This window comes from Scheffersomyces spartinae (assembly GCF_019049425.1).
Source record: "Scheffersomyces spartinae strain ARV_011 chromosome Unknown scaffold_15, whole genome shotgun sequence".
In the NCBI taxonomy this organism is placed as follows: domain Eukaryota; kingdom Fungi; phylum Ascomycota; class Pichiomycetes; order Serinales; family Debaryomycetaceae; genus Lizanozyma; species Lizanozyma spartinae.
Window position 1 is genome coordinate 201578 of NW_025065062.1, and position 19840 is coordinate 221417.

At 38.4% G+C, this 19840-nt stretch overlaps 13 protein-coding genes across 13 annotated transcripts; 8 read left to right on the top strand and 5 right to left on the bottom strand.

Moving 5' to 3' along the window:
- Positions 1-97: 97 nt before the first annotated feature.
- Positions 98-436, top strand: KQ657_001331 (uncharacterized protein; the record flags this gene model as incomplete). The annotated part of the gene is made up of 1 exon (XM_043192129.1): positions 98-436. One exon carries the CDS (start codon positions 98-100, stop codon positions 434-436), a length of 339 nt encoding a protein of 112 aa, XP_043048424.1.
- Positions 437-653: 217 nt separating this feature from the next.
- On the top strand, positions 654-1889 carry TAZ1 (lysophosphatidylcholine acyltransferase; the record flags this gene model as incomplete). The annotated part of the gene is made up of 1 exon (XM_043192130.1): positions 654-1889. The coding sequence occupies one exon, from the start codon at positions 654-656 to the stop codon at positions 1887-1889; it is 1236 nt and encodes a 411-aa protein (XP_043048425.1).
- A 253-nt stretch (positions 1890-2142) lies between these two features.
- Positions 2143-4698, top strand: KQ657_001333 (uncharacterized protein; the record flags this gene model as incomplete). The annotated part of the gene is made up of 1 exon (XM_043192131.1): positions 2143-4698. One exon carries the CDS (start codon positions 2143-2145, stop codon positions 4696-4698), a length of 2556 nt encoding a protein of 851 aa, XP_043048426.1.
- Positions 4699-4707: 9 nt separating this feature from the next.
- Positions 4708-6684, bottom strand: KAR3 (Kar3p; the record flags this gene model as incomplete). The annotated part of the gene is made up of 1 exon (XM_043192132.1): positions 4708-6684. The coding sequence occupies one exon, from the start codon at positions 6682-6684 to the stop codon at positions 4708-4710; it is 1977 nt and encodes a 658-aa protein (XP_043048427.1).
- A 280-nt stretch (positions 6685-6964) lies between these two features.
- RPL22A (60S ribosomal protein eL22) lies at positions 6965-7531 on the bottom strand (the record flags this gene model as incomplete). Its single annotated transcript, XM_043192133.1, has 2 exons — positions 6965-7315; positions 7520-7531. The coding sequence occupies 2 exons, from the start codon at positions 7529-7531 to the stop codon at positions 6965-6967; spliced, it is 363 nt and encodes a 120-aa protein (XP_043048428.1).
- An 818-nt stretch (positions 7532-8349) lies between these two features.
- CSI2 (Csi2p) lies at positions 8350-9210 on the top strand (the record flags this gene model as incomplete). The annotated part of the gene is made up of 1 exon (XM_043192134.1): positions 8350-9210. The coding sequence occupies one exon, from the start codon at positions 8350-8352 to the stop codon at positions 9208-9210; it is 861 nt and encodes a 286-aa protein (XP_043048429.1).
- Positions 9211-9650: 440 nt separating this feature from the next.
- Positions 9651-11378, top strand: RBD1 (Rbd1p; the record flags this gene model as incomplete). The annotated part of the gene is made up of 1 exon (XM_043192135.1): positions 9651-11378. The coding sequence occupies one exon, from the start codon at positions 9651-9653 to the stop codon at positions 11376-11378; it is 1728 nt and encodes a 575-aa protein (XP_043048430.1).
- A 250-nt stretch (positions 11379-11628) lies between these two features.
- On the top strand, positions 11629-11955 carry KQ657_001338 (uncharacterized protein; the record flags this gene model as incomplete). Its single annotated transcript, XM_043192136.1, has 1 exon — positions 11629-11955. The coding sequence occupies one exon, from the start codon at positions 11629-11631 to the stop codon at positions 11953-11955; it is 327 nt and encodes a 108-aa protein (XP_043048431.1).
- Positions 11956-11994: 39 nt separating this feature from the next.
- Positions 11995-13599, bottom strand: KQ657_001339 (putative ferric-chelate reductase; the record flags this gene model as incomplete). The annotated part of the gene is made up of 1 exon (XM_043192137.1): positions 11995-13599. The coding sequence occupies one exon, from the start codon at positions 13597-13599 to the stop codon at positions 11995-11997; it is 1605 nt and encodes a 534-aa protein (XP_043048432.1).
- Positions 13600-14776: 1177 nt separating this feature from the next.
- On the bottom strand, positions 14777-15883 carry KQ657_001340 (TRAMP complex RNA-binding subunit; the record flags this gene model as incomplete). The annotated part of the gene is made up of 1 exon (XM_043192138.1): positions 14777-15883. The coding sequence occupies one exon, from the start codon at positions 15881-15883 to the stop codon at positions 14777-14779; it is 1107 nt and encodes a 368-aa protein (XP_043048433.1).
- A 190-nt stretch (positions 15884-16073) lies between these two features.
- On the bottom strand, positions 16074-16601 carry TVP18 (Tvp18p; the record flags this gene model as incomplete). The annotated part of the gene is made up of 1 exon (XM_043192139.1): positions 16074-16601. The coding sequence occupies one exon, from the start codon at positions 16599-16601 to the stop codon at positions 16074-16076; it is 528 nt and encodes a 175-aa protein (XP_043048434.1).
- A 302-nt stretch (positions 16602-16903) lies between these two features.
- Positions 16904-18142, top strand: KQ657_001342 (uncharacterized protein; the record flags this gene model as incomplete). Its single annotated transcript, XM_043192140.1, has 1 exon — positions 16904-18142. The coding sequence occupies one exon, from the start codon at positions 16904-16906 to the stop codon at positions 18140-18142; it is 1239 nt and encodes a 412-aa protein (XP_043048435.1).
- A 469-nt stretch (positions 18143-18611) lies between these two features.
- On the top strand, positions 18612-19832 carry SFH5 (Sfh5p; the record flags this gene model as incomplete). The annotated part of the gene is made up of 1 exon (XM_043192141.1): positions 18612-19832. One exon carries the CDS (start codon positions 18612-18614, stop codon positions 19830-19832), a length of 1221 nt encoding a protein of 406 aa, XP_043048436.1.
- Between the last annotated feature and the right edge of the window lie 8 nt (positions 19833-19840).

Consider the following 19840-nt stretch of genomic DNA (forward strand, 5'->3'; position numbering starts at 1 on the left):
ACCCATTGGAAATAAGTTTACCTAACTAGTTCCTTCTACAACCATGAACAAAGGCAGAAATAGAAGCCATACCCCTGAGTCTTCTTCCATTACAACCATGAACAAGACACAAGGCATCACTAAGAAGAAGACTAGAGGGGTCAAGAAATCTGCAACAAGCACATCCAAACAGAAAAAGTCTAGAGGAATCAATGCCAAGGCTGTAAAGGAGCAAATAGCAAGACTAAATGCTGATATATCGAACGTTACAGAAGTTACACAGCTTGTGAATTCAGCAGCAAGCAGCACCGATGCATCGAAGAAGACCGTTTCTGCTCTAGATACTCAAACACTTATCAAAGACTTACATGAAGACAAACAGAACAACGAACAACGGAAACAAACAAACGAAGACTTGGCAGCACAGTTGGAACTGATAGCAGGAATGGAGCTATAGAGCATAGAGAGGGGCGAGTTATAGAATTTAGTTGATCTGTATAGGGTATAATGGTATAAAGCAGTTACGTATAGAAGCGTGGGTTCCCACGGGCCAAAAATCGTGCACGGACCAAGTCATCAACCATACTATAAGATGGCAAGGTGATAATTAAAACCTGGAGTAGAATCACCTACGATTATCATACACAGCTTAACATAAAAGTCGTCCGTAAAGCATGTCGTTTCCAGATGTTCTTAAGCGTGGAGACTCGTTTCTACGAGAATATCCTCGGGACTCGTGGTGGTGGAACTATGCATCTCATGCTGCATGTTTTGGAGTGATTCTTAATGCCAAAATACTTCTTAACTTGATGTACAAGCCACAGCTTCATAACGTGGAACGATTGGATGCCGCTTTGGCCAAAGCTAGAGCTGAAAACAGACTGTTATTAACGGTCATGAATCACATGTCAGTGGTTGATGACCCGACATTCTATGCTGCCTTGCCTTGGAGATTTCATTTTGACATTGATACTATTAGATGGGGCTTTGGTGCTGATAATGTGTGTTTCCTGACCCCCCTAAGCTCTTATTTTTTTAATTTGGGTAAGATTTTAGGTACCAAGAGATTTGGAGAAGGTCCCTTCCAAGGTAGCGTGGATGCAGCCATTAGGATCTTGAGTCCGGATGATACTTTAGATTTAGAATATACTCCAGGCGTTACTGAAGTGGAGAAACCATCATTATTACAAGAATTAAACTTACCTGAACCCAATAACTCCAAACAACTAGTTAAATACGTTAAACCACTGCCAGAAACCACCAATTGCTTGATGTCCAAATCTCCATTTATCCGATCCCAAACTTCATGGTTTCATGTATTCCCCGAGGGGTTTGTATTACAATTGGAGGAACCTCATCTGAACTCCATGAGATACTTCAAATGGGGGGTCTCTAGATTGATTTTAGAAGCCACAACTACTCCAGTTGTATTGCCTATTTTCAGCTTTGGGTTTGAGAAGATTTCTCCAGAACACACAGCTGATGAAGGGATTAAACGTTGGTTACCCAACAATTTCGGCGCCGAAGTCCACATGGCCTTTGGTGAACCCGTGTCGGATGAAACCCTCGAGCTTTACAGAAGTCAATGGAGACAATTGGTTAACAAACACATTGACCCTGGTAATCCCAGTGATATGCCTGAAATACTCAAGAACGGCAAGGAAGCTCAGCAATTACGGTCTGATCTTGCGGCCGAGCTCAGAAACAATGTTCTTGCCATCAGATCCCATTTGGGTTACTTTGAACCTGAAGACCCCAGGTTTAGAGATCATAAGTTCTGGAAGGAGTACACCAGTACAGAAGGGTTAAGTGATCCAGATATCAAGTTTATTGGAAAGAATTGGGCCATCAAGAGGTTACAGAAACATTTACCCGAATATAGAGAAGACGATGAGGACGATTGTAAATAGTTAGACAATAGATACAAGTATGATTTTCAAGGTACCTACCTTGGAATTATTAAAGTTAATATCACCAAAATTTTCAGTGCGCACCATCAATACATACCTAATGATGCTCTTCTTTACTCATGCCATGCACTCAATAGGACTTCATAGACCGCTTTATAAGGTCGGACCTGTTCTACGATGGCTGACAGTGTCAATGGTTTTCCCCCGGACCTTCCAGCGTGTCGGGAGCCCACAGAAGCCGGTCTCCGTCTCAATGGTTGCAATACGACATCGTTCAAGCTGGGTAAGCACCATTAGCCGATTTAGTAAAGCTCCCAAGGGCGTAAAAGCGGTTAACGGCGGCAAAGATAAGGTGGTGATGATAGAATCTGAGAATGATAACGATATGAACCCTGAAGATTCCACAATAATCAAGGATTTGAAACATTACTCAAGAACATCTGACATGTCAGATCGAATGAAGCAAAAGATGATCACATCAATATTGGAGAAGTTGGCCTATTCTGAGACCGCCTTGACCCGAGATGCGGTTCAAGCCATTGATCAGGCTGTTACGTATCTTTATAGACAAAATGGTGGGTCTATTAAAGGGACTATTAGTGAGAAACAGCTTGTACAGATCTTTAACAAATCAGCTGCTTATATCGTTTGTCTAAAGAGATTATGGATCCCCAATTATATGTCTTTGATGATGAAGTCATTTGTTGATGGTACTACTTCTTCACCAAGAGTAATCTCCTACATGGCAGTGTTGGGATCGATGGCACACAATGGATCGCTAGAGATTGCTCTTTCAACATTGTCTAAACGTGTTAGCATTACTACTGCAGTAGTGGACGATCTCGTGATCTTATACGACGGTTTGGACAGACTCAATTTGGGGTTCTATGAAAGTGTCTTAACAAGTTTAAACGAGGTCGATTTGGGTGACTACTTTTTTGACCAGTTGATTAACCATGTTGAGTCTCTTTACTCTACCACTGTGCCGTTGATTCACGAGTACTTGGATCAAGAGAGGAGTCTTGATCGAGTCATGATGATCTTGGGTCGCATTACTCCTCAGCACATTGAATCAATGTCTTTTGGTTGCGTGGTTAGACTATTCACTTTGGCAAAGGATATGGAGGAGGCACTAGATGGGAAGCAGCCATCACTATCAGAGCTAATTATGACACATTTGGAGTCAAAAGCCAGCCTAGACTCCAGTGAATTGAAGGATATAATTTTTTCAGTTCCAGACGAACCATTGATCTGTAATCTTTTACTTTCAAGTTATGTTAATCATCCTAGACTATTCAACTTGCTTGTGAATCAAATTGAATCAAACTCCAGTAAATATTCACCGGAAACATTAATTCAATCAAAGATCCTATCTGCATCTTTGTTTAATGAAGCGGAGTTGGTTGGTTATACAAAGAACATTATAGAAGAAACAGCAACATATTTGCCCATTGACGAAACAAAACTCTATGAAAAGTTGATTCAAATTGTCTTGGTTCGTCTGGATATATCGTCAACTGGTACGTTTGTGAATACTATATCTGATTATATGAGGTCTAGAGGCGCTCATATTTCGTTAAAGACTTACAAGAACTTAATCGATAGAGCATTAAAAGATGGTGATGTCGAAACAGCTATTCATGTATTTGAAGATTCATTAGAAGATTCCGTTAATTGGACAGAAGATTTACTGCCTTCTGTGCTTAAAACATTGAACAATATTATAATTGGAGCAACAGAAGTGGAGAGTGGGTCGTCTAATGTTGAGGAATCGTTTCGTATTTTCCTTAAAGTTAAACAGCAAATGTCAACTACTCCTGTCAATATCAATGCAATGTGTGCTATGGCCGATAGAATGTTGGAATCTGAGTGCGTTGGAGATTTAATTGAAATGATGAAACGGGAGTTCCCCAAGATAGACAAGAATGCATTACAAAGACTCCCATTAGATAAACCATGGGGTATTAAATATCGACAATTCTTTGATAAACTCCAAAGTTATGTTATCACTTATACAAATGAATCCACTTTTGAAACCAATTGGGTACTTTATGGGGAATTGCATAAATATTTCAATGCTCCATTTGAATCATATTTACCCACCATGAAGTTCTTTTGTGAAAAGGATCGATTAAATGCAGCTTTAATTATCTTCCGTCAGATTAAACGACTAAATGAATTGCATGGAGATCATTCATTCCCTCCACCACTGAGAGAAATGTACATGTATCTTTTCCAAGTGTTCGGTGATAAATTATACGAAGAAGGTGTGGATGAATTACATTCATACATGAAAATGGATGTCTCATTACCAAAACTGGATATCGAATTACAAAATTGCATCCTCAATGCTTATTCCAATTTACAAGAAGTGGCTAAGGCAAGAGACTTATTTTTAACAATTGTTTCAGGCTCCACGAATGGTAAAATTAGTCTTGAAACTGCAACTATCATGATTAAAACGTTCACCTATAGTGATTTGGTATATGTGAAGAAGTTTTGGAACAATTTATCACTGTATGGAGTGACTCCGGATTATTCAATCTTCAGACAATATCTAATTGCTCATGTCTATAATGGACATGTTGAAGAAGCTTGTAAATTGGTGAAGGAAATGGATGATTATGGATTGGAGTTGAGTAGTGATACTTTATTGGCTCTTCACAATTATTGCTTGGAAGATTATCATCAAAAGCAAGTGATCAAATGGGCAGAGAAGTATCATAAACAACTTTGGATCCAAGCAGTAGATTCTGGATTATTGCGAACAGCTGATAATTATGTTCCTGATAGACAACTTTTGCAGTAATCATTCTGGTCATTGTGCAAGCTTAGTGGCATTCACTTTGGAAGCAAATCTTAATGAATTTAGGGTTTCGTTATAGTCTTTCAATTCAGACGAAACATTGGCAAACATCAACGTTTTTGAGGTGCCCCCAAGACTATTCTTTAAGAGGTACGTTAACTTGGAATTTCGATAAGGAATATGCTGTGAATGAACCATACTATTACCCTTTTGCTGTAACGAGAGATTATAAATAACATCACCAAGACTTGAAAGGGATTTATTGATTGCTTGAGTTTCTCTTAATCTTGAGCCTGTTGCTTGAGAACTGGCTAATCTTTCAGAACCTGCTAAATCAATGAGGTTTAAGGTCCCCAGGATTGTTTGATTGGTATCATTCCTTTTCCCTGTGATTCGGAATATATATATCGAATGGGATCTACTTGAATTTTCATTCAGTTTGGTAGACGCTGTCGCTCTTCTTTTATCTGCTTCAGCAAGATATTTTAAAGCTTCATTCTTTGAAGTTAATTTCACCTTATTGATATTGGTTATCATCGTTGTTCCGTTTATTTCGTCATGTTTGATTTCACATTTTACATTGACATTTGTATTACTTGGTCCAATTAAATCATGAATTGTCTCATTATAGATTTGAACAAATTCTCCCGTGATTTCATACTCCCATCCACCAAGTTTTGCTTGGTTCACATCATCAAATATCTTCAGAATTGACAATGGAATCATCCCATTATTCTTCAGTGACATGGTATAAGTCTTTCCTGAACCAGTTTGACCATAGGCAAAGATACAAACATTATAACCATCCATTGCAGTTTGAATTAATTGAGATATCTCTTCAAAAATAGTATCATTAGATTCTGTGGGTTGAAAGATTTTATCAAAACTGAAATTATGCTTATTGGTATTGTTTCTTTGATGAGTATAGGAATCATCATTATCTTTCTTTAAAATTGAAAGCTGTTGTTTCCCATTTTCCATCAATTTTTGCTCGAATTGAGTCTGTTTTTGCAGTGACATTGACGAGGGTTTGATCCGACAGTATACTCGAATTGTTCCCTTTAAGTCTTGAAGTTGATTGTGCTTTTGTTTTCTAATGTTATCGGCCATTTCTATATCTCTATGGTATAATTGATTGGTTTTGGCTTTTAAATCATCAACCATTGAAATGTTAGGAATGGTGGTTCGGAATTCATTGTTTCTTTCCGAGGCCAAAGTCACTCTGTGTTCTAATTGCGAACAATAGGTTGTTTTAGCATGTAACTTATTGGTTAAAGTGGTTAATTTCAGCTTTAAAATCTTGGATTCAGTTTCAACTTTGGACTCTTGTTCAACCCATTGATTCTTTTCCCTTTGCTTGTCATTAAACAATTGATCTAATTGGTCCAATTGCACTTGCATATCGTTGATTCGTCTGTCAATTTCTCCTTTAAAACCAATGATCTTTTTATGTGTGGATTCTTTATATTTGATCATCTTTTGGTTGGTTTCCTTATCAAATTTATCAAGTTGATCCATTAAATTATTGCATTCCACCAAAAGATTCTCTTTTTCTTCCTCCTCCTTCTTTTGGATGGCATCAAGTGTGGTTTCAATCTTCTGTGCTGTTTCAATCATCAACTGTTCATTCTCTTGATCATAAGTTGACCGAAGTTGTTCAAGTTCCTTCTGATGGTACCCCTTCACCTCATCGATACTTGCGCTTTTCTTGTCCTCAAGCACTTTGATTTGACCTTCCCAATGCCGTATTTCTCCTTGCAACTTGTCTAACTCATCGTGTCGAAGTCTGTTACGGAACTCAAGCTTGTTGATCTGAGTTTGGAGCTCTCGTTCTTCTTGTTGCTGCTGATATAGTTTCCGGTTCTGTTCTTCCATCTCTGTCCTTATCGAGTCATAGATGTTATTGACTGGCTGCTCTGCCATCACGACAGAGAACCTTCTAGAAGATCTTTTACGACGCTTACTGGGTGACGTTATATAATACTCCATATTTTTTGTATATAGTGTAGAAGAGTAAACAGTCTGTTGCAAATTGATTTCATAATTGTTCAATGTTTACAACATTTACGTGTTATGCAGGTCACGTCTATTGCTTACGTAAGAAAACGTATCCCAGATGCAACAAGCTATCGACAACTTCAATTTCAATGTTTAACTTAATTATGGTCTACAACGGAAACAAACATTTGGACCAAACCAGGTACACGTAAATTAAAACATCCTAATATACACTTAATGATAACTCAGCTTGTGGACGCAGGGAGTTAATTTATTCTTCGTCTTCTTCTTCTTCGTTGTCAGCAACGGAGTAGAATTGCAATTGGTATTGGTTTTGCTTGACAGAGACGAATCTGATCCAGTCTCTGATTTGGTTCTTCTTCAAGTATCTCTTGGTCAAGTACTTCAAGTACTTACCAGAGAACTTACCGGTGGAGGTAACAATGACCTTGGTACCTTCAGAAGTAACGGTGATGTCGTCACCCAAGTTACCAACAATACCTTCAATCTTGATGTGTTCAACCAAGTACTTAACGTAAGCTTCTTGGTCAAAAACATCGTTTTCAACTGGAGCAGAAGCGTCAACGACGAACTTCTTAGCAACCTTAGATTTCTTAGAGGTCTAGATAAATTTCTGGTTAGCCTACTGCACTCTTTTATAACAACAGTGTAATATTGTTAAAGACAGCATAGCCCCAGGGACGGATTGTGTTTGTTTGTTTCCTGATCTACAATTAATTTTCAACGATATAAAACAAGACGACTGTGAGTCAACAAAAAAACCCGTTCAAGTGGGAGCAACTATGCTTCTGATGTGGATACATACGATTGGAGCCATTTTTTTATACTTCTGATAATTGGTGAAGGAAAGAAGGAGAACAGTCAAAGTCAAATATCGGGTAGTCAATTTTCTTAAGTTGGAAGACTTACTGAAAAATTTTCCATTGTGGGAGTGCATATAAAGTTGTCCGGGTAATATTTAAGCCCTAATTCATTGCACGTGATTAAAATCGTGTGATGGAGGTTGACTAGGCGTGGGTACACACACTGATGAAGTGATTAATATAGTATTTAATAAAGATTATAATTAATGGTAGTGGTATTGGTAAGGGAGTGCTGTTGTTATTCTTTTTTAGCAGAATGTATGAATTAAGAACAATTGTTACATTGTAGAACTTGGGGTCAAAGTTCTATTATATTTGGCACATTTTAATGGTTTTCTACCACTTTTTCACACAAACGTACACATATTACATGATACAACACATTTAAGGACACTAGGGAATATAGTTGTCTTATGCGTAGTTTTCCCGACTTCCTTTCAGTTTCACGTTATGTAGTGGTAAAAATTGCTGCAAATTTAATGTGCGACATTTCGATATACTAATGAATATCAAGTAGTAGCAGTACATACATTTAAATTTACTTATTGAATACAAAATTCAATGAACTACGCCTAATTACTTTTCTTATCTGCTTATACTCTCTGCTAGGGTTATTTAATCCATTATTATGTAGTATACCTAGACTCTTAGATGATAAATGTCGCAAATGTCGTATTTTTGAGATGAGCATCGCCATATTGAAAAATTAAAACCACCTACTGATTAACCAAAACCTAAGATTAACTACTACTACTACTAAACCCAAGCAAGAATGTCAGCCATATACAAAGCATTACAGTCCAAGTCGTCCAAAGAGACGTCCGAGAAGACCAAGCACATCAACAGACAAAGATTACTTGTGATATCTTCTCGTGGGGTCACTTACAGACAACGTCATTTGATTCAAGATTTGACCGGCTTATTACCTCATTCCAGAAAGGAACCCAAGTTTGACAGTAAGAAGCAGCTTTACCAGTTGAATGAAGTTGCTGAGCTCTACAACTGCAATAATATTTTCTTTTTTGAAAGTCGGAAACATCAAGATTTGTATTTATGGTTAAGCAAACCACCCAATGGACCTACTATTAAGTTTCATGTTCAAAACATGCATACTTTAGATGAATTGAATTTCACTGGTAATTGTTTGAAAGGATCTCGTCCTATTTTATCGTTTGATAAGCTGTTTGAACTGGAAGATCATTACAGATTGATGAAGGAATTGTTCACACATACATTTGGAGTACCACCGAACGCCAGAAAGTCTAAGCCATTTATAGATCACGTGATGACGTTTTCTATAGTTGACGGTAAGATTTGGGTTAGAAACTATCAAATCAACGAAACAGAAAAGGATAAAGAAGGTGAACAAAATGAGCAGGATTTAAGTTTAATTGAAATCGGACCTCGGTTCGTCATGACTCCTATTACTATATTAGAAGGTTCATTTGGGGGACCAAAGATTTATGAGAATAAGCAATATGTTTCACCTAACGTTGTTAGAGCACAATTGAAACAACTGCAAGCGGAACAGGCCAAGAAGAGAGCACAACAGGCCAGTGACCGGAAACTCAGAATGAGATCCAAGGTATTGAAAGCCGACCCCTTGTCCAATGAAAGTATATTTAAGAGCTAGATATTATTTAGTCGTGTAAGGATCAATTATGGGATACAGGCCAAAGGCACGGTACTAACCTAGTACTATTAATATACGTCTAGTATACTGCTATCACAACCGTCACCGTTACTGCCACCATAAATAATAATAATAATAATAATAATCATAATAATAATAATCATAATAATAATAATCATAATAATAAGAATATTGCCGTACTATAAATATAGCCTATGACGTGGTGTATACAGCTCTACTGACTTAGCCCGAGTCGTGTCCCTACCAACAACACCCTTCTTTTGTTATATGCCTCCTGAAACGATTTGTGAATCAGACTCGAGTAAATCATATAAGAGACGTGAAGATTTACGTCATATATATAACTATATACAACCAGCCAGAACTGCCCGTCAGCTACAGTCTGCCAACGTCAGTAACAGCTATACTGTAAGTCCGACATGAGTAATCCTTTCGCTGAAACACATAACAACTCAGAGATGCGATCGTATCCTGTTCGTTCTGGTGCGTTCCCGTCGTTTGAAGGACCGCCAGTTCCTCCCGATTCGACGAAGCCAAATTTTAAGTCGACCATACCACCAACCCCTCCTCCGAAGTCTCCATGGCGGAGTCAATTCTTAGCCAATACAGAACGACAAGAAGTCAACGACACAGACGACTTCAACTTTAGTCACAAACCTTATTCGGTCATTAATGACGAACAGTACTATCAACCATACAATATTAATGATGGCCATGATGATGGACATAACATCAACGACACTACACAAAAGACAGCAGTATATGATCATTATTACAATATCAATACGAATAGCCATCAAGAGCCTCAGACGTTAAACTCGTCTTCATCCCCAGAACTGAACCAAGCGCCTTATGGTACAGATGAAATTCAACCCATTACGCAACAAGAGAAAAAAAGCCACAGTTTAGGTAGCGGTCGACATCGTAAACGTCCGACCCGACGGTTCTTCGCCCAATATACATGGGCCAATTTCCCCTATTTGACTTACTTATTCTCTGCTATACAAATCATAGTGTTGATTGTTGAGTTGGCCAAAATGGGTATCTATACTGGGTCTCCATTCCAAACACAACCTTATTTCAATCCAATGATAGGCCCTTCAACTTATTTACTAGTCAATATGGGTGCAAGATACGTTCCATGTATGCAAGCATTACCAGGAATATCCAATGATACCACCATCTTGTATCCATGTGCCAATTCCACCAATATAGATAGCTTCACGTGCTCCTTATCTCAGTTCTGTGGATTAAACGGCATTCCAATCGTCAATAATGAATATAAACCGAACCAATGGTATCGTGTCATTATACCCATTTTCATGCATGCTGGGATCATTCATATCTTGTTTAATTTATTACTTCAAATTCTTATGGGGTCAATAATTGAACTGAATATCGGAAGCTTGCGATATTTTATCATATATTTCATGAGTGGGATCCTGGGGTTTCTTTTAGGTGCTAATTTTGCTCCTGATGGCATTGCTTCAACCGGTGCTCTGGGTGCTTTATTTGGTATCTTGGCTATAAATATGATTTTATTCATATGGGCAGGGAAAAGAAATAATAATATCTACAACACAAACCATTATACAACTTTTATATTGATGATGGTAGTGGAGATAGTTGTTTCTTTTGTTCTAGGCTTACTCCCAGGGTTAGATAATTTTTCACATATCGGAGGGTTTGCTCAAGGTTTTGCACTTTCAATTGCTTTACTTGATGATCCATTCTTTGTATTTATCGATGGGAAAATACCTAAAAGATCCACAAGTCGTTGGTATAAAGATTTGAGCTCAAAAATTAAATGGAGATTCTATACCTGGTGCATTATAAGAGTTATTTTCTTAACTCTTGGAATCGTTTTCATGGTTATGCTTATTCATAACTTTTTTGGGTTGAATCATAATTATACTAATAATGGTTGTGGCTGGTGTAAATATATAAACTGTTTGCCTGTTAACGGATGGTGTGATCAAGGTCAAATCTCTGTTACCACAACCACGACTCCCAATAACAAGAGGGACTTGTTCTCTGCATTCTATGATGGAGGTTATGCTCAATCGGGACAGTTTATGGGTATCGGATTTTATACCGTAATAGGTATACTAGGAGCGTCATTCTGGATCAAATTTAAACGTAGATAGTGGTAATTACCGATACAAGTATTCAACAAGTAGATAGTATAATTATAATTATGGTAGGGTTTTATAAGAAGTAATTTTGTGGCTCGTCCCAAAAAGGAAAGCCGCGTCGGATATCGGTCAAAACCAAGTCGGCCAATCAGTTAGCGGTCATTGACTTTCCCGATTTAGAAAACCCCCGTAACATCCACAGTTATCTAACCTTGAAAAATCTCCTTCCTATTCCTTTTAATACCATTCTATATCCTTTACTATGTCTACTCTCACCAAAGAGAAGAAGGCAGAATATCAAGACCAACTATGGAAAGCTGCTGTCACCGGGCTGGCTAAAGGATTATTGGTGGGGTTGGTTACAGGCTTTTATATCAACTATAAGTTCAACTGGGGGGTCAACACAAAGTTCTTTAGAACTCCATATAGGTTCTGGTATCTTATGAGTTGGACTATAGCAGGATTAGCCTTTGATACCGATATCGCTAAGCATAAGATTAGTAAGCAAATGGCACTTGAGAGAGAAATAAGAAGAACCGTTAATCTAAGCCAAGAAATAGGTGGTATAGACATAGATCTCCCCAAGTAACAATAGCACAATAAACGTCATTATCACACATTATCATCATCACATGGAGAAAGACTCTTCATGGAAATTGAACCCATTTTCTCTTGCCCATACTCTAACATTGGATACCAAGCCCTCTGGTCCTGCTGAGATGACCCAAACCTTATCTAGGTCTGCAATTTCATTATCTATACCAGCTTGTTTGGCAACTAACTTGCAGCATACCAAGTTATTGTGATCATCCAGAACGGGACCGGTACACTGAGTGAACCCTTGGTTAACACACCAGTTAAAATACTTATAATTAAGGATGGGCCGTCCTTTGTAGATCTTATTTAGTAGTTTCAACTTCTTGATCGTTCTTTGGAAATCTTTAATTTCTTTCCTAGTAGTTTCAGATGAATAAGGAAAGATTTGGGGAGTGAAAGGTTCACTCATGCTGGATTTTCGTGACACTTGCCTCAGTAATGAGGTATCTGGTACTTTAGATATTGGTGTTAATGTGTCGGAGAAGTCAATTTCATTGAAATCAATTTCATCTTCTTCAGTAGTACTTGGATTATCATCATATTCATCGTCAATATCATCACCAATTGGATGAATTCCCGATACAAACGAGTCATGTCTTAAGCATTCTCCATTGTCTTCATCTTCTGTAGAATCACCATCATTATTCAAATCTATTTCAACTGTTTCTTGCTGATTTTCATGGTTTAAATCGTCCGATTCCAACAATTTGCCTTCGAAATCGTTGTCATCATTATCACCAATTGCACCATAGCTATGAGGAACTGTGCTTGAGCTTTCACCGTATGGCAGTGGAGATAGTGGTTCTCTAATGTATGAGTCTCCAGTGACAAAGATCTCAAAATCATCCCCATGGATATAACCATCGAAATATTTGAGTATAATAATGTCTCGAAAGTCTTTGATGACCCAAACGACTTTAACTGGAATTCCATGATAATTCATGACTCGGACCAATGGAAGAGTAAACAGAATAGCCGAACCTCCAATAACCACCAAGATTCTTTTGGCAGTAACATGCAATTTAGAAATAGTAAAATCAGTAGCAGCTGAAGGCAGTTGGACTGACTCTTGTTGTTGAATAAACGATAAATGAGGATCATAAGACCCACAGATAATATATTGAGTGTTATTTGTGAATTTAAACGTACTTTTTCTGATGATCATTCTTTGATATCGGTCCAGTGGAAGTGATGCCAACGTATACGGGTGATAATAAGGTAATAGTGCCTTCAAATACCGTCTTATTGGATTCCGATGGTATTTGGTGACTCTAACATGAGCACCAGGGACTTTAGGAACTTCAGACAAAAGGGAATTGGGAAACTCCACTAATGCCAAGTGCGGTGATACTTCCACTACTTTAACTTGTGACGGGTATTGGGATTTAATGGATAATTGAACCCTGTAACCAATTTGAAATAAAAGTATGCACACATTAGTGATGGTATAGCCCGTGATTTTCACAGGACGGGCATGGAATTGTAGTGCAATAACAATGATCCAAGACCAGACATAATGGTTATAGTAAAAGCACCGATAATGGTTCTGTCTCACTAAACTGGTGACTAATATAACCATGAACCCCAAAAGAGGTAACCAACCACACAAGTTTCTGATTCGATAGGCCTTAAACATCGTTCCGGAAACATAGAAGTACCACATATAAAGTATGGCATGGACCACGCTTTGCAACATGACTATTCGGGACAACCATTTGTGAAGAGGAAGTAAGTTCAAATAGAGCGTACGAGGAAGTGGTGAAGGTTTTAGGCTCAAGAACAAAATAGTAGGCAAACACGCCGTGGCCACTTTGCCTAATCGGGTAGCCAAGTAGCCCCAATCATTATGAAGATTAGTTAGCGACAAGAGACAAAACACAAATGTCCAAAACACAAGACCGGCGATGGTGTTTAGGTTAAAGTAGAAGTTCAACATGGATGAACGTATCACATTTACAAACAGCATCCAGTGTCGCGTACCTCTTTCTCCGGTAGCGGGATCGAAAGCAGTCGCTGTCGCTCCCAGATGATATTTGGCAGCATGGATCTTGCGTTTCAAATAGAGATCAATCTTCAGAAACACGGGGACCTTCCCCAAGACTCTACGACGACCTCTGTGAGCCGTGTAGATGTTGACGATGCATATTTTCGCTATGTATACGAGTAGAAACACTGTGGTGTACGTAGAATAACGATTTGTGACTTCTTGACGATCTCGTTTATATCTGTTGACCATTGTAGGAGTGGGTGTTGATTCCATCATAGTGGATGTCAAAGATGATGTAAGCATCACCAGGTTGTGGATGGAGTTATGGATTTTGCTATTTTTTCGGTTATTTAGATGTTCGGATAAATGGATGAATGTTGATTCATTAGACTGTTAGTGTACGAGGACACACGTTTAAGCTCATGTTAAGGACTTTTAGTAGTCTTAAGGTTTTCATATTGGTTATGATGAACCCCATGATCAATGGAGTGTCGCACACACTTATTGTTCTGCATATGTCGCGAAGGGCAAGAGACGGCCGTTTTGTGTGACGCCGGTCTCGGTGACAAATTATCTATTTGATCAGTGGATGTTGGGATATGACATAAAATAAATTACACTACATACATAAGTAGATATATGACATAAGATAAGTCATAATGATGATTTAAATATGATATTACATTCTATACGTGGATTTCGTGTGGGTTTATAACGGACTTTCGATCCCCTAGTGCGATGCAAGTACAGTACTATGTTGTCTTTTATGCTGCTAGTAATAATTGATGCTGCCTGAAGTAAAATGTATGACGAGATCTTTGTGTTCTCAATATTGCATTCGTTTATCTTGGACATAATTCCTTTTGTCTTTTCCTTGAATGCTCCTTCTGTTATCAATGAACCCCGATCGAGTAGGTATAGCACCCCCATTATAATTATAGTTACCTTTATTATTATTGTTATTATTAGCATATTTCTTCAGCTGCTTGCTCTCAGGTCTTTTGGGTATATATCCTGATCTCACAGGTAATGCTTGGATTCTACTAGCCAACGAAGCTCCTGCTCCTGTTCCGGCTCCGGCTCCGGTTCCCCTTTTAGATTCATTATTCCGAGGTAAGATACCTGATCTTTTTGGGGGTATACTCTGTTGTTGTCTCTTACTTTTATTGGAACTTTTCCCTCGAAGAAGATCATAATAGTATTGACGTAATGTTCGAGGTAAATTATCGCCTCCAAATGCACTCCCATTACTATTTGGTACTCGAGATGTTCGGAACTCTCTACAATCATCACCATAATGATTACTTGCTCCACAATTGTAACAATAAATGTTTGGAAGCTTAACGGAGGTTTGATTGGCTGGATTAGTCACATATGATCTCCATATAGTAGGACAATGATCTTCTCCATGGTTAAAAGTATCACAGGTACGACAATATTGTCTCTTTTTCATCTTATTGGTACATGAACTAAACCCATGACCCTTTTGTCCACATCGAGAACAAATCATAGTAGTAGGACATTGAGTCTCATAATGATCACCAACTACTCCACATTTATGACAAACAACTGTCTTACATTTAGCTCGAATGTGGCCTCTTTTATGACAGTTGGCACATAATGGCCCAAGACTCTGAAGGGTATTGACCGTTCTACCCAGAGTTGGGTCAGTCACACCAAAATAACGACCTTCTCCTCTAAGTTCAATCAACTCATCGGCATCATCATTGATCTGATCAAACGAAAGCGTATCTATGGTATGGAGTTCTCTTTTATTATTATTTGTAGGTTCTTCTTTGGGCTTTGCTTGGTCCTCATTGTCTTGAGGTTGAGGCTGAGGCTCAACGGAGGGCGACAACTTAGGGGCTTTCCCTTTAACAACAACATCTGCCGACGGAGTTGTATCTTCCACAAACGGCAATACGTCCACCATATTATTGTAGTTTTGTCTGCCTATATTCTGTGAAGATAGAATCCTTCTGTTGTACGGTAGTTTTTTTTCCGATGGCTAATGTTGTATGTGCTTATGTAATAACCTGCAATTGATTACGTAATATTTAAAATTACATGACAGAGGTTGTACTCTTTAAACTATATAGTTAATCACTTTTAATAATAATAACCTATAACACATTTCTAGTAACGGAGTTACCGATTTGAGTTTCAAGATCGTTAGCTGCTTGGGTGCTTTGGAACGAAGACTTAATAAAATCTTGATGCTTCAAAGCAGCCAATCCATAACAAGCAGAAGCAAGGGTAAAGAATACAGCAACCACTATTAATGAAGTGGCCTGAAGAGTCAACGACAACCATTGAATGACTCCCAACAAAAGATAAAACCCACAACGAGGTAAATTGTTATCAAAAGCACGAATAAAGTTGGTGAATTTATCAGTAAATGGACAAATACGTAACAAGAAGGGAATCTCAACGACAATAACAACTAAACCTTGAATAAGACAAATAATAGAAAAAATAATCACCAAATTAAAATGAAATATATTGGCAATTCCTAGGGCAAGACAAAGGAAAACAGTAAAAAGTGCAATCCATTGACCGTATAATGAAAAGTTCTTCTTTTTAAAGTCGCTTGAAAATGTACTGAATATCAGGCTCCCAACATTGGAACCAATATCTTGAGCCAAAGCCATTGTGATTTCTTTATGGATTAATTGGTCTTAGTAATAGTTGTTTGTTAAAGAGTTGGATGTTCATTTTAGTCTGTGTGTCATTTTATCCACATCCTTACTAACTTTCAGCGCTACCAACAATTTCCTCCGTTATTATTTTTTGGTAGCACAGTATAACCTTATGGTAGCGCGCTGAAAATTTATTCGTAGTCTTTTAGTTTGGACCTCTTCATATCAAGTTGCCATCTTTACGTTACACAGTCTACCATCCCCCCACCTAGACGCTTCCTTTCTCCCGAACTATCTTAATAATCGTTCTACTAATGGGAAGAGACACAGTCATTGGATTAGTGGGGAAACCTTCGAGTGGAAAGTCCACGACATTAAACTCCCTAACAGATGCCAATGCTAAAGTTGGAGCTTTCCCATTTACAACTATTGATCCAAATAAAGCCACTGGATATTTAGAAATAGATTGTGCATGTGCCCGGTTTGGGAAGCAGAACCTTTGTAAGCCTAACTATGGATACTGTCGAGATGGTAAACGTGGTGTACCCATTATGTTATTAGATGTGGCAGGACTTGTACCCAATGCTCATTTGGGTCGAGGTTTGGGGAATAAGTTCCTTGGAGATTTAACCGAAGCTGATTGCTTGATTCATATTGTTGATGCCAGTGGGACTACCGATGCTGAAGGTAAGGCTACCAGAGGTTATGATCCTATAAATGATATTGAATGGCTTCAAGAAGAGATTTTCTGTTGGATCTTAGGAAATTTAATGGATAAATGGCCTCTGGTGGTTAAAAGACATATAGCTACCAAATCCACTACTTTAGAAACATTAAGAGCTCAATTGGGAGGTTATTCTGCTAATAAACAATTAATTGCCAGAGCTTTGGATTTGGTACCAAACTTACCTCCATTAAATGAATGGGATAATGAATGGATTGAAAAGGTTGTGAGATCGTTTATGAATGTCAAGTTCCCCACAGTGCTATCTTTAAATAAAATGGATCATCCAGATGCTGATAAGAATGTTCTGAAAATCATATTGAAACATCCTACACTGAAATGTGTACTAACCAGTTCAATCACTGAAGTATTCTTACGGAAATTAGCTGCTCAAAAATATATCAAATATGATCTGGGTACCGAATTCGTGGATACTATAGATGATTTAGGTCCTGAATCAGGATTGAAACCTCTAGATGATAAGTTAAGAAACAGAATAGAAAATATTCGAGACTTGGTTTTATATAGATTTGGATCTACTGGTGTGGTTCAACTTCTTCAAGCAGCTGCAGACCTATTAGAATTAGTACCTGTGTACCCTGTTCGGAATATCAATTCCTTTGCTGGTGGGTCAGGCGATGAAGTTTTCAGAGACTGTATGCTTATCAAGAAGGGTACACCGGTGATAAGTGTTGCTCGTAAGATTATGGGGGACGTTACTATTGCTCATATTGAAACCGTGGGAGGGATTAAAGTGGCAGAAGATGACGTTGTAGATAAGGGGAAGAATGATATATTGTCCTTCAAGTTAGTTCCCGGAGGAAGGTGACATTAGATATAGTATTCTGAGTTAGCAATTTATAGAGCTAAGCAACAACAGCATATGAAATTTGTAATTACAGTAAGGACTACTGTGACCACAGTTTTAGTTGCTGTGAATTAGGTGTTATGGTGTAAATCTGGTGACTGGCTGAGCTACATTGCGGTGAAACCAGATTAGATACATTGCAGTGAAATGAGATGAGATGAGGTGAGGTGAGATTAGCTGTGATGAGCAGAAGACGACGTCAATGCCAGTACGTTTACCCATAACATAGAATAGGTGCAAGGAAGTTAATAGCCCGACTGCACATTAATCTATGCCATACAAAGAAACAATCTCATAGAGAACTTTCTTTCCGTATTAGGCAATGGACGTGACAAGAGGAATGCTGGTTGTATCACCCGTACATCTAGCCACTTGGCCAGAGGAGCAGAGCCTAGAGTGTCTCGCTTGCATCGCATGTCCTTCAAGCGCCATGCTGACACGTGTAAACGAAACTTTAGTGGTCAGAGAGAAGAGTGATGGATCAGGGTCCGCTTCCGAGTTGAATCCGTCTGGCAGCCCCTTAAGCCCCAGTCCGAGTTCGGAGTCAGAATCATCAATATTTGAAACAAGAGTGAAAAGATCACCAGAACCAAAGAACGACCTTACCACTTTACCACAAGAGGAGGCACAGATCATGTCAGACGTAGAGAAGAAGGTCTCCGAGTCAGCAGAGCCTTGGGAAGAAGTCAAGAAAACCATTTCGACTCGGGAACTCAAAAAGGAAGAGGCACTCAAACTTCATCAGCTCACAGAAGCCTTACCCCAAATCTATACGAAAGTCGATAACCCTGAGTACGATGAGATATACGGCCATAGAGTCAATGTTGCTGGATTAGAACATGTGGACATTGAAGTCCGAAACGAGATTTTACTCAAGTTTTTAATTGCCCGAGAGTTTGACGTAGACAAAGCTCAGAAAATGCTAATCAAAAGTTTGAATTGGAGAAACGAGTTCAGACCATTGCTGGCTGCCTTTGAGGAGACTTATGACGATGAGTTGAACGAGTTGGGAGTGCTAACTTATTTCACAGACTCCGACCAGAAGGACAACTTGAAGGTGACTACATGGAACTTGTACGGGAATGTGAAGAACCCCAAGAAGTTATTTGAGAAGTTTGGAGGAGAGGAAAACTTGGGGACTGCCACCAGACCCGGATCTCAATTCCTAAGATGGAGAGTCGGGTTAATGGAAAGAGCTACTTGTCTATTGGACTTTACTGATGCTTCAAATAATAAAGGAGCCCAAGTACATGATTATAATAATGTTTCAATGTTTAAAATCGATAAGGGAATGAAGATAGCTACCAAGGAGATCATTCTGATATTTGGCGATAATTATCCCGAATTGTTATCGATTAAGTTCTTTCTTAATGTCAATATATTAATGAGTTGGATCTTCTCCTTCTTCAAGAACTTGGGTATAATCAGTGCAGAGACCCTTAGCAAGTTTCAAGTGAGTCATAACTCAGATATTGGCTCCTATTTCCGTCCAGAGAAGTTACCTCCACAATATAATGGGAATAGGAGTACACTGGTGGCTTCGTTATTTGATATTGATTATCAAGGTTCTAAATTATCAACTTATGGTCAAATAATCACCAGGAAACTTAATGAAAAAACTATTGAAGATGTCAATTTAACTGTGGATTAATATATATA